This window comes from Syngnathus acus, chromosome 2 (genome assembly GCF_901709675.1).
Source record: "Syngnathus acus chromosome 2, fSynAcu1.2, whole genome shotgun sequence".
In the NCBI taxonomy this organism is placed as follows: domain Eukaryota; kingdom Metazoa; phylum Chordata; class Actinopteri; order Syngnathiformes; family Syngnathidae; genus Syngnathus; species Syngnathus acus.
Window position 1 is genome coordinate 15,205,035 of NC_051088.1, and position 12,581 is coordinate 15,217,615.

The 12,581-nt window shown below is 39.8% G+C and overlaps 1 protein-coding gene across 5 annotated transcripts; it reads left to right on the forward strand.

Moving 5' to 3' along the window:
- The first annotated feature begins 121 nt into the window (after positions 1–121).
- txndc16 (thioredoxin domain containing 16) lies at positions 122–9,104 on the forward strand. Of its 5 annotated transcripts, XM_037269403.1 has the most exons (21): positions 122–452; positions 571–578; positions 1,146–1,330; positions 1,416–1,498; positions 1,621–1,694; positions 1,808–1,882; positions 2,196–2,317; positions 2,399–2,489; positions 2,610–2,757; positions 2,859–3,028; positions 3,108–3,168; positions 3,265–3,400; positions 3,485–3,631; positions 3,932–3,991; positions 4,107–4,311; positions 5,317–5,453; positions 5,543–5,630; positions 5,968–6,109; positions 6,366–6,553; positions 7,551–7,741; positions 8,358–9,104. In XM_037269403.1, exons 3-21 carry the CDS (start codon positions 1,171–1,173, stop codon positions 8,558–8,560), a joined length of 2,481 nt encoding a protein of 826 aa, XP_037125298.1. In that variant the 5' UTR covers positions 122–452; positions 571–578; positions 1,146–1,170; the 3' UTR covers positions 8,561–9,104. The 5 variants fall into 5 exon arrangements, with proteins under 5 accessions (XP_037125298.1, XP_037125308.1, XP_037125291.1 ...); XM_037269413.1 differs by lacking the exon at positions 571–578 and having other exon boundaries at positions 1,143–1,330; XM_037269396.1 differs by lacking the exon at positions 571–578.
- Positions 9,105–12,581: the final 3,477 nt, after the last annotated feature.

The following is a 12,581-nucleotide window of genomic DNA, read 5'->3' on the forward strand; positions in this document are numbered from 1 at the left end:
AAAAAGTTATTTATATGATTCAATTGATTTCTTTTACGTATTTTACCAGTTTACACGTGCATATCGGCACTCAAATAGTTTTATTTTGACAACCTTATTCGGACGTTATTTATAACACGTACGCTGAATTGATTCGAGACAAAACAATAACAGAATCTGACATTTGGATCCCAATGCGTTTCTCAACGATACAATGTTACAGTGTAGCTTCTCCAAATTATTTTTCTAATGGTCGCTTTTTCCACAGTCTTGGTTTGGTCGCTTATTAAAAAAAAAAAAAAAAAAGACAACCTCAAGGAAGCAACTGGTAGCTAGCACGCGATGCTGTCACCAGATCGTTCTTATTTTAATCCAAAGCATATTTTTTTGCATGTTTTACACCGTGAGAAATGAGGTAGCTGCTGTCGTAATGGTGAGGGTTCTTGCCCTGTGTGCACTTTAACATTTCTCAGGTAGGTTATCCATCACTTCCTTTCTCTTCTAACTTTAATTTACCATCCTGTTGAATCATTTTACGTGCACTTTTTCCTTATGTGGACTTACATCACTTTATATTAATTGTGTAAAAAGTGTTCAAGGTACCTATTTGATGATTTATTTTTCCTCTTTATTCTTTTTATTCATACATCCTGACATCTTGTCTTCCTTTGCTGATACATACTTCCTTTGTTTCCACTTCGACTCCTGCATTGTTTCCTTTCAGACATGAAATTTCCTCCCGGCATCTTTCCCCTCCTGACCTCCTTTCTTCCCTCTTTCTTTCCTTCTCTCATTCCTGCCTTTGCTGACTTTTTTTTCTGCATTTCCTTTTTACCTCAACCCTTCCATTTAATATCTGCTTCTTTTGTCTTTTCTTACTGACCTATTTTCTTCCTTCCTTCATACTTCCCATCTTCCCATGGACCTACCTTTTATTTTGCATCCTTCCTTTTTTACTTTAATTCACTTTTCTGCCTTCCATCCTTTGGTATCTGCACCAAACCTCCTTTCTTTGTTATAGCCTCAAAAGATTTGCCATTAACATTGGTACTTAAAAAAATAGGCCCACTAACTATACAGTATTTGTACAATTAATGTAACATTTCAAAGGTTGCTGTACGCCTTTACTTGCAGTTAATTTCTCTTCTTGACTTTTTCCCCAGTAGGAGGGACAAGCAAGGCCAAGTTGGCATGATGTGGCTGCGTGTGACTTTCCTGCTGCTGTGCACAAGTGCCGTTGGATGCACAGACATATTCAACACGTCAGGCCTGCTCCTAGAATTCACAGCTGTGGACCTTTATGAAAAAATGAATTCTGGAAAGATGATCTTCATCTATTTTGAAAATCAAGGTACTGCAGTGTTCTTACTAAACCAAGCCGCTTATTCCTGCCAATTATGATTTGTGTCTTTCTTCCTGTTCTTTTCTGTTGTTAGTCTCCCAAAGCATCTCTCTCTTCTTGGGGGAATTGAAAAAGTCTGCAGATGTTCTGAAAGATTATGGAATACTAGTGGGCAAGGTAACGCATAATGTCATGCGCCTTAAATACCAAGGATGGGTGGAAATATACAGACTAGCATTATTTGTGTGTTGGTATTGGGAATGGCTATGCCTGTGACATGAGTATCCATTTTTGTGTAGATCAACTGCAACAAGGAGATGGTTCCCACATACTGCATGAAAGAAACGGCGCAGCATTCTGCTTTTCTTTTTAGGTATGTCGAGTGGAGGTATAGTGCCCAGTGCATAGTGGGTTAAAACTAGTCAAAATGATTTATTTCATTGGTGATGTTCAATTTTATTGAAGTCCAAATTTCTCTCTTTGAAGGGATGGTAAGGAGTTTGTGAATTTTGATTTGGACACTGTGTTTGACGTCAACTCCATTGTCTCTGAAGTCTTGTTGTAAGTAAGCAAACAGTCCCTCAGGCTAAGTATAGTTTTTTTTATTCAAAATGTTTTATTTTCATTGTTGTTGTTTTAGTAATAGTGTGATTACCTTTTTCTTTTTTCCCTACAATCAACATCCCTAATCGTGTTTAATTTTTTCCCCTAAATAATTTTTCTTTCAAATATATAATCACCTCTTCCTTTGGATCCCCATGCACACACAGTCACACTTGCAAATCTTTGTGTTTACCTGTCACACTTCTTGTTTCAGAATCAAGTTAAAGTCACGATTTAGATTTGAACGAACAGTCTCTAATTTGCCTTTCAGTGCCATTTTACGCGACGAGGTCAAGTACGTGCATTCAGACGCCGACCTCTCGGTCATGGAGAAGTCAGTCAAGGGGAAGAAAGATATCGTGCTGTCTTATGTCAGTAGTCTTGGCACACAAGGTATAGACATCTTGGATCAAATATGGTGGACTGCTGGTTTAATGCTATCAACCTTAACCTGCTGTGTCCGCATTACTTTAGAGCACAGATCAGTAATGGAGACTGCTTATGTGTATGGATCAAAGTATCAGTTCATCCTCATAACCGGGGGCCCTGTCTTGAAGCATTTAGGGTATGTTTGTCTTCTCTTGTCACATTGGGAATGAAGAAAATGAATTGGAATTCTCTTTTTTGATTTACAATAATCAAGTTGATTTCAATGACCGTCAGCGCCTCTCTGGTTCCCTTTCAGTGTCCACAGAGCCTCGCCGTTGTCTCGAGTGTGGTTCCTCCACTGTATGGCTCCCTACTCTGAGCGATGCCCTTTGACACCAATGAGGACACCACTGTCCACACTCAGCCTGCACACATTCCTGCAACTCATGGAGGCTCCGCTGTTGGTAACCAGGCTACTTTGCGTACTCACAAATGCTAAAAGAAAGCAACAAATCTTTAACAGACTTGTGATTCATTTGACTTTTTGTGTCTTTTCAATCACCAGGCGGAAGTGTACGAAGACCCTTCAGCTGTTGCAAGACCTCAATTCCCTTACCAGCAAACACCTCAGGTCTTTCTGTTCTCAAATTCTGAAACAGAGCAACTTGACAGGGACACAGCCAACGCACTGGCCTGGAGGCTGAGAGGCATCGCCCTGCTGACGCTTGTGCACAGGTAAGATGCAAAGTTAGTGATCTTGTATCATATTTTTGTGGTTAATTGGACCATTGGAAACGATTTCATGTGTTCTCAGGAAGAGCCCTGCCGTGAAAACTCCTGTTGAATATAACGTGGCTTACAGGTTGCCGGATAAGGTTTGATGATTATTTACAAGGTTACAGAATTAATTAAACTTGTATACTATAGTTCAGCCCTCTTTATTTACCGTGTTGCCTGTTTCACACTTCTAGGGGTCTGAGGTCAAATATTTGACCTTGGACAACCTGGATGCGCTCTTGGAGCTCTTCCACCGTCATGAGGCAGATGAAATGCAAGATGAGGAGCTGGAAGGGGAAGAGTGTGATACTGAGGATAATGTTTCTAATGGTATTGTTGAAAAATTGAGATGAATGAAGAGAAGCAACAGAAGGATAACGAGGGAGATCTTTTTTTCCCACTTTTGTCCTCAAGGGGATTTGGACGATGAGATCGTGGCATCTGTCTATGAGAACCGAGGCCACTTGGTGCATATGGACTCCATTACCCAACTGACGTCTGACGACTTCCCCAATGCAGTTGCTCAAAGCGGCCTCACAGTGGTGCTTTTCTACCTTAAATGTATGTTTCGGTCCCATGGTTACGCAGATACAAAATATATTTTGACAAGAACTTTGTTAATGGGAAGTACTTGAGACAAGGAAAAAAAATGTCACTCTGGTATGGATAAAGATGTTTTTTACTGTTTGCATACAACTCCCCCAATTTTATTTCGTGCTTATTTGGACAGGGACAAATGCCACAACATATACAAATGGAAAAACAATCTCTAATACACAGCATTTATAGTTGATGCTAATGCCTTTCTGTGGGGTAAAACCTTTATGGTTTGCTAATTGTAGTTTCTAATACTACCACCAGGGGACGCTGTATCAACGGCCTTCTTCAGCTCATTTACAGAAGTGGCAGAGACGCTTGCAGGTAATTACTACGAGCTGACAGACTGGCATGTGTTTTTGACTCCCAAACACGTAAATATGCGTGGGCTCATTTACATTCCCATGTTGAAGCCGCTTTTTACTGCCACATGTTCTAGATGCTGGCGTCGTCGATGTTCACATGAGCGCAGTGGATTGTGGAGAATGGACCGACCTCTGCGCTGCTCAGCCTGTCGGCTCCCGCCCAGTCCCATTCAAGCCAATCACTGCTTTCCCAAGTGTCCTGCTGCTCAGCCCTCAGGAGCTGATTCAGGAGTACAGAGGCATGCTGGGATGTGAGCCGCTACTTCGCTTCATTTTGCTGTGAGATGCTACACTATGACTTCTCTTATTTTGTGTATTGAATGAAAGGCAAAGGTGAAAAGATAGTTTGGAATCTCTTAGAAAGATAGAATGTAAAAGTTTCTCAAATTGTTTTAATTTCAATTCACTTATATTCTTTATCCTCTAGCTAAAATGACAACATCTGATGGAGTCACTTACAGTAGTAATAGTAGAAGTACTCGTACTCTATGCTTTTTTTCTGCATAAGTGCCTTCTGGTTGCCATAACAGAAGGAGGAGCAGCACAATGAATCGGACTGCAGTATTAAATCTTGATGCACACATTCTTTAATACTTTCCATTTTATTTGTTATGAAAAAGCAATTTTTGGTACCATCTCTGCCAAATTGAAATGAACAAAACCATTTAGCAAGAATCATGATGTAGACAATGTGTTTAGTGGACCATCAAATATGATGTCCTTGGCTTTAGGTTTGACAAAAGTGCTCTAAGGCTCACTAAAATATCAACATCTCAGCGGATGCCTTTCATAGATGAAGCAAATGTAACGCTATCAGAAGACTTTCGAAGAAAGCTGAGGGAAAACTGCATCTCAAAGGAATGTTTGTCTTGGACATCATTGCAGATGTGATAAAGCACCATGACTCCACAGAATGTGTGTGTGTGTGTGTGTGTGTTGAGGGCCATTAAAGATATCTTCGCCACCCCAAATAAACACACACAGGAAGCATATTATGTGCTGAGCTGTGCATAAATGTACAGAAATAGTTGATGGAGGGGTTTTTAGTTTGAGAGAAAACACTGGTGCCGACTCACTTCCTGCATTGCGCAATTCATACGGGTGTTTCTTGATCTTGAAATTATGTCCAAGGATGTAAGGGGAGGAAAGTGATGACATTTTTGAGGGCCCGTGACAGAAAGGTGCCCTAGAAACTAGCATTTTTGTTATTGAAGGAGTGAGGCCCAAAGTAATCAACTTTTCATGGGCTGACTTGTGTCCGTATGTCCATTGTCCTTCAACCAGGAGCCGGCCGGCCTCTCCCCAGATATTGTCTACTCAGCAGGAAGTGACATCATTCCTTCACGTGACGCCTCATCATGAGCTAGCAGGCTTTATCCCTGACAGAATAGTCGGACTGTTTAGTTTGCATGCACATACAGGTAATAGATCGATTGTGTGATTAGTCTGTATAGATAACCATGAACTCAGAAATGAAGCTCAAACCATGTCATGTCTCTGATTATGTTAGCAGGTCTGTCAGCTTTTAATGAAGCGGCAAAGTCATTGCGAGGGAGGGTGCTGAGTGCCCTGCTGACAGATGTGCTGGCACAAGAATGGTAGGCGCTGTGAATTGTTCCTCTTTTTCAAGGTTGTCTGCAACTATTAAATTCCACTGCTTCTTAAAAAAATCCACTAGAAATCTTTATGGGAAAAACACAAAACCAAAACACCAAAAACTCAAAAGGCCTGTCTAAAATGCTGGCAACAAAAGTGAATACACCAGCAGCATTCCTAGATCTGTTTTTCAAAAACAACCCCTTGACTTGTGAGACCTATTAAGGTGTACTCACTTTTGTTTTGTTGAGGTATTAGGAAATGGAAAATCATACAGTCGTAGAGTCATTTATCAGACACTTTTTTATGTGTGTGTTTGTATTCATATGTACTTTGTAGGGCTGCCCACCTGTCGGTCAACCTTCCTGCCGTTTTAGTGTTTCCATCCTGGAAGAGAGACTTCCAGCCCTCTGTGTTGCCGCTGTTCGCTTCTGTCGATAACTTGGTCTCCCAGATTGACGCAGCACTGCTGCATCCTTTGGTAATTTAGATTTTAAACTTTGTGACCATGTCTGTCTTTGTGAAGAAAGGTTGATGCTCTGTGGGAGTGACGTGCTACTAAAATAGTGCCACAATGAGCTTTAGAAGTAAATCTGGTATCGAGCTGCCTTTTTTTATTGTCTGGTATTTTTTTTTGCACAGAACACCACAAAGTTTGAGCATTGCTGCTAAGGTTATAAAAAGATGAATAATTTTTTTGCATTTTCTTTCTCCCACCTTCACATGACTGACTTCAGCCTGAACTGACAGTGGAAAACCTGCCATCCTTCCTCAGCTTGGGAAAAGCTCTTCTTCTGCTTTTTGTCGGAGAAGAGGAAGACGAGATCGGTCTGAGGCAGAACAAGGCGCTGCTGGAGGAGATGAAAGGCGTGCTGGAATTGGGAGGCGAGAGAATGGAGCCATACTTGACCTGCTGGATCCATCTGTATGTTTTATTTACATTCTACAGTATTATATGTTTACATTTTGTTAATTGTGTTTATTAGTGAACATTGGACCTTAATCATACATTCTTAAAATCTGTGTGTCGGAACATTGGCTTTTAAGACGCCCAATGGCTTTCACCGGAAGCAATGTGATATGAATGGACCGTAAATCAGCGAGATAATGTTTGTATATCTTATAATATATCTTTAGCCCTGCGAAGGGCTCGGGCTCTCTTGGTAATGACTAGCCGCTTGTTATTACCAGGGTGACAAATACAGAATATGCCCGCGACCGTAATTAAATCTTACAGGGGGCATAGAAGTTTTCCTTGGTGTAGGTAGGGCCAGTGCAGTGCTCTAAGTGGTGATATGTTCTAGTGTTTTGGTAAATTCAAATTAGGGAAATATTTTGTTTCCTCTCAAACCACAAAGCATAAAGGCTTTAAATTCCGTCTCTATTACAAAAATGCTCAATTTAAAGTGAAAATGCATATTTATGGTTGGAATTCTCTTATTGGGAATCCTTCTAGACCAAAAATAAGTGTGCGCCAGTAAAAAAGTTGTTTCGAGCCCAAAAAATATTAATCCGCATAACAAAATAGGTCATTTACCCACCCAATTTCGATCTGCATGCATCAGTTAGACATGCTTCAGAGAAAATAGACCTATGGTGCCAGTCGTCTGCCTAAAACAACATTCATTGTGCAAGGTCGTCATGTTTGAAGGACAGTTGACAGCGAATACTCACCGTGAGCTTTGATAGGTTGTTTAGCTACAACATTTTGAACAGTGCACGGAGGAAAAAACAGAGATGCGTCATTGTATCAAGAGGTCAAAATTGTAGCAAAGATTATCTATCACCCGAAAGGGATGGCATCGTTCTGTCCAAATTATTAAAATATTGTAGAACAGTTCATTCATTTCTGTTGTTCATTTCAATCTCTTTTGTTATTCATATTTCACAAACAGAAAAATAGTAAACACATTTTATTGCAGTGGTCGCACTCCAGCTGGTATGTCAGTCCTGGGTTCATACCTGGGTTCCATGCCTCCTCTTCCTGCCCTGGTTCTCACCCATTTGCCCTCCGGACATGAAGTTTACGAGTATCCACCCAACACACCCATCACGGCCCAGTCTGTCCTGCAGTGGCTGCAAAGAGTGGAGGAAGCTAGAGAGTCCCCTGCAGGTACGGTTCCCAAAGTCTCACTCAGTTCCAGAGTCGATTCTCATAGCAGATGTGCACTTTAAAAGCTAAGAGAGCTGCTAATATGGACGGCCAAGCATTATCCAAAGAGCATTTTACTTCTAATGTGTACTGTCCCACAACTAGGCCATTAAACTAATAATAGATGGTATTTTGCAATAAGTCAGCAACTCTGTCATTAAGCTTGCAGCGGAACAGAATTCCGAATAGCTGGCCCCATTTAGCTTCTCTGCCTCTTGTAATGGCTCGGAAATGCTTTTCCAGACCCATTAAAGTAAAACTTTAATTGTGCCTACTGTGAGTGTGGACTCAGCGCCTAAGTGCAATGTGTTGTTGTTTGTACCATAATCAACTTAATGTGTGGCAACACGTTCCTTGTACTGTGCTCACCACCGAACTTATTACTTGGAAAGCAATGTGAATATTTTTCTCAGGCACTTTTCACTTACATTACATTACCATGGCTACCATTATAGTCACTAAATGCAACCTCACAATGGTATATTTTCAATATTATTGTATTTTCTTTTTAGGTGGAACCAATATTTGAATTATCACATACTTCAGATTTAATTGATTCATTGGTCTCCGTCTGCAGGGATGTTAGGGAAAGATGACTGGCCTCCCTCCGTTGAGTTCTATGACTTTCTGAAAATCATGGACGAGGAGGAGCCCGGCTTTGCAAAACAACGTGGTCCTAAAAAGCAGGAAAAAGAAGTGGAGATGGATGAAGCAGGGTTGAACGTGGAGGAAGCAACAACAGATTCCTCCTACCGCACGCCCCATCACTCTGAGTTATGACAAATCATTTACAGGTGATTCCATAATAGTAACATTCAATGCCCAGTGCTTGAGAGGTTAGTACTCGGTCAACTGTGATTGTATATTAATTGTATTTAAAAGTGAAATACATCTAAACGGTACTTAACAAATGCATTTTACTAGATTTAAATTTTTTTTAAAAAAAAAGCAGTAACATTATGTACTGTTTGATCGTTTAATTTAGTGATTTTTGCCATACCACTAGAGGGAGCCTGTGTATTACACAGGATATTTTAATCGCCAGGATTATTTTTCAGAATTATACTTTGGTATTTTTGTATTGCTGTATAAAAAAAAACTACATGGGCGGTTTGGTTGAGGAGCATGCTTTCACTAAATCACCCAAATTCCAGTGCCCTTATATTAAGGTATGTCTTGTAAATTATAGTTCTTACTGTAAACTCTTCTGTAATTGCAAACAAACCTATCGCATAGGCTCAATTTGTTAAAGGACACCCTTAAAGTGTCCAGTTTCAACATGGTAATAAAATCATGTCAATATTTGTTTAAATATCACACAGGATTCTATTTGTGTGTGTGTCTGTGTGTGTGTGTGTGGTAGCTGTTTTTTGTTGTTGTTGTTTTGCATTTGAAGTTTCAATGTGCAATCGCTTGGGTAAACAACTATGTGGTTCATTCAGATACTTGCAGCATTTTGCAGGTTTCTATTAGTTATGCACTGTACTTATTTTTGACAGATTTGAAGTTAAACAGTCCAAAATTAAATTCTTCCTTACTGATGTCAGAGTTCAGCTTTCTGGCTGATGCTAAAGTTTAGTGCATGATGAGAGTTGGATTAGAACGCTCCTTCACTCTCTGGCCACTTTTAGGAACAATTGAAGAGTCCAAATATATGCACTGTATCCAAGATTCCAACTTTATGCTTGATTTTCCTTGACGCTGTCAGAGAGGTATTCACGTTACAGTATGTTTATTATTGCGGAGTGGGCCACCGCTGCTCTTAATTCTTCAATGTCAATCTCAAGAAGGCTTTTTCCAATGTGCAGGTGGGCTAATTCTTGGACAACGCACTCTTTACGTTTACGTTTCGTGACAAGAGAGGGATGAAAACTTGACCTCTGATTCTCAGAAAGTGTGCCTTATTTACATACCAGTTCTTCCTGTGCTTGCCTAGGTTTTTCCCAGTTAGTTGTCCATATGTGCCCTTTGACTAATCTGGTTGTTGTTATTGCTCATGGAAATAATTACTGAAAACACATATAGGGAAATAAACATGGATTTGATAATTTTGTTAAAACTGTCATCCTTGACAGTCAGCCCCAGAACGACTAAGCGCTTGAGCCTTAAATTAGAACGAAATGCACGTTGCCTCAGTATGGGTTGACTCTGACTGAGGTTTTCGTGCTAGACAAACCCATACAATTACCCAAATCACCTTGTGTGCAGCGGCAGGCCCTCTGATTAATGGCCAATAATAAAAAGTCACTAAATATAGCCACAATGTCATTTAGTCGGAGCAGAGAAACCTGCGTAGGCATTTGTTATGCAAATTAGCGGCACTGCCACAATGGGGTGTAACTTTCCAACGGTTCTTCTCACAGACACGTTTTTAAAATTAGCCAGATAATAGATCGACTTGGTGTATTGCACCATTAATGGCAGTGCGGGCCAATTTACCATATACCTTACATAATGAGGGACAATGTCGCAGTCATTTCACCATTTACCTGAGCCAATTTGGAATCAGGGCTAATAAACACAATTTCTTAAAGCTAATTCCTTTCAGTAAACACACATATCTCTTTTCAGGTCAATCTTCCCCCTTGGAGGGAACCACGGTGATTGAGCAGCAAATTTTAATCAGGAACATATTCTTACTCAACCTTCTCTTTTGATGACTTATTCCCATGGTACACCTTGAAAGCTAGCAACATGCCATGTGTTGCTATTAACTAACTTTGAATGAAGCTTTCGCAACATGAGCATCCTAGTGAAACGAACCGTAGGCCCAACGACAAAACAATGTGACAATATGGCGACATACGTTAGCTCCGGCTTCGCAAACATGGACCCAAATGAAATTTACCTTAAAACACTTAATGTGTTGTCAAGTTGACAATGTGATGTTTTCTTTCGGTCAATATTTACCCATGCACTTCATTTATAGCTGCTAAACATACCAGTGGCAGCAAAACTATTAATACTTTTGTTTTTTAATCATCTTTATCACTGCATCCCAAGTTTCTCTATTTTCCTATTGTAGCACATCTAGCTCGAATGTTAAATTGACAAGATACTTGATATTAACTGATCACAAAAGGCATCTTCTCAGAAGAGTGCAACCAGAGCGTATCCATTCACTGATCACATTTGCTGATTGAATTTAAAAAGCATTATTTTTTCCCTGTTTGACTGAGGCTAAGTAAGTTTCAGCAAGTGTAAGTGTACAGCACGGGTTGAAGAGGTTTAAATGATTGCTGCCTAAAAGAATAAATAAATAAAACAAAAACAAGCAGAAAGGAGGAGGGGGGGCAGAAAGAGGAAGAGCAGAGGTCAACATTCCTGCTGCTCTTTGGAGACTCAAGAGCAAAAGATGAGACATCATTCGTTAGCAATTAGCAATGAATACAAAAAGTCAGCAAGACAAACATAACAGTTAGGGCACAAAGTAAAAGTTATTTGTATTTATAACTACAGCAGAGTGGGCCCAAGTTTTCATATATGTTAAGCATAAATTGTATCCCCCCCATTACACCAACCCCCCCCCCCGAAAAACGGCATCGATCTGTTCATCAGTAGGACTTATCTAACAGGCAAAGTGTGTTCTTCACTTTTACTGAGTGCAACCAGCACAAGCGGTGGTTTAAATTTAGACGTGTACTAAATAATACATCATAATAATCAGGATAATAATTACTGTCATTAGTCACGGAGACACAACTCTCATCAAGTAATTTGATCTCCATTGAGAGCAGCACTAATGCTAATTACACAAAGGCATTTGTGTGCATTTGGGAGTCAAATCGTAGCATATGCGTAATAGTCAAGTCCCATGGCGACGATACCGCAAGGGTTTCCTGGAATAAAATGACATATTTGCTTTGCCAGACCTAAACTTCCTTATTAAGGAAAAGAGGGGACATCTCAGGGGGATGAGTACTGTCCATGATTCAACTAATCTGGTTGTTGTTATTGCTCATGGAAATAATTACTGAAAACACATATAGGGAAATAAACATGGATTTGATAATTTTGTTCAAATTTATCGCATACACATAAAGATTGCGTTGTATAAATCTTGGAAAAAAAAATCGATTCTTAAAGGTATTGCACTAAAACATTAATCCAACTGAACTGTAGCTAAAACAAAAAGTACTGTCCTGGATTTAAAGAATCTAATCAGATTGTGTGCATAAAAGGTTCATTCTAATCGCAGTTCAATTGCATTTCATGTTTCTGAATGTTCACTATGCAGTCACTCTTGGGGTGTTTCCTCAAATCACAGCTTGGACTCTTCTAGGAGAAGTTTACAGATTGGCGGCATGTGCTTATGTTGGTTCAATCAGATTATGATGGCCTGGTCTGTCCAGTATGTGTACATCAAAGTGTATATATTTCCTTTTATGAGGCTGCAGGATGGAAAAGTTCCTCCTATAGTGGCCTCCTTTTGTTTTTTCATGTACAATCTGCTTAACATCTTCCTGTTTCAGGAATGTTCACGACTCCAGAGAGCCATGCTGGTGGATGCATGTGTATAACGGGCCATCAGGGATGTAATTCAGGATTACCGCGAACCAAGAATGAAAACTAACAAAATAACTACAACCAAAAGTGACAAAACCATTTGGTTAACAAAATAAAACCCCAAAATGTGAGTAGTTTTTAAAAAGAAAAAACTATAACTGAAGTTTTACGGTACAAATTAAGAAAGTACCAAACACTAACTGTAATTATGACAAACATATTTTTGATTTTCATTCATTAATTTCCCTCATGAGACTTTGCATTATGCACTCTTGAGATGCTTCTCAGTAACTGA

What these genes read in the sequence shown, in the direction of transcription:
- txndc16 (XM_037269403.1), top strand. Translation starts at nt 1,171, where the DNA reads ATGATGTGGCTGCGTGTGACTTTCCTGCTGCTGTGCACAAGTGCCGTT. An exon ending in TCATGGAGGCTCCGCTGTTG is followed by an intron (nt 2,758 to 2,858) that starts GTAACCAGGCTA and finishes TTCAATCACCAG; the next exon opens with GCGGAAGTGTACGAAGACCC. An exon ending in GATGTGCTGGCACAAGAATG is followed by an intron (nt 5,631 to 5,967) that starts GTAGGCGCTGTG and finishes TGTACTTTGTAG; the next exon opens with GGCTGCCCACCTGTCGGTCA.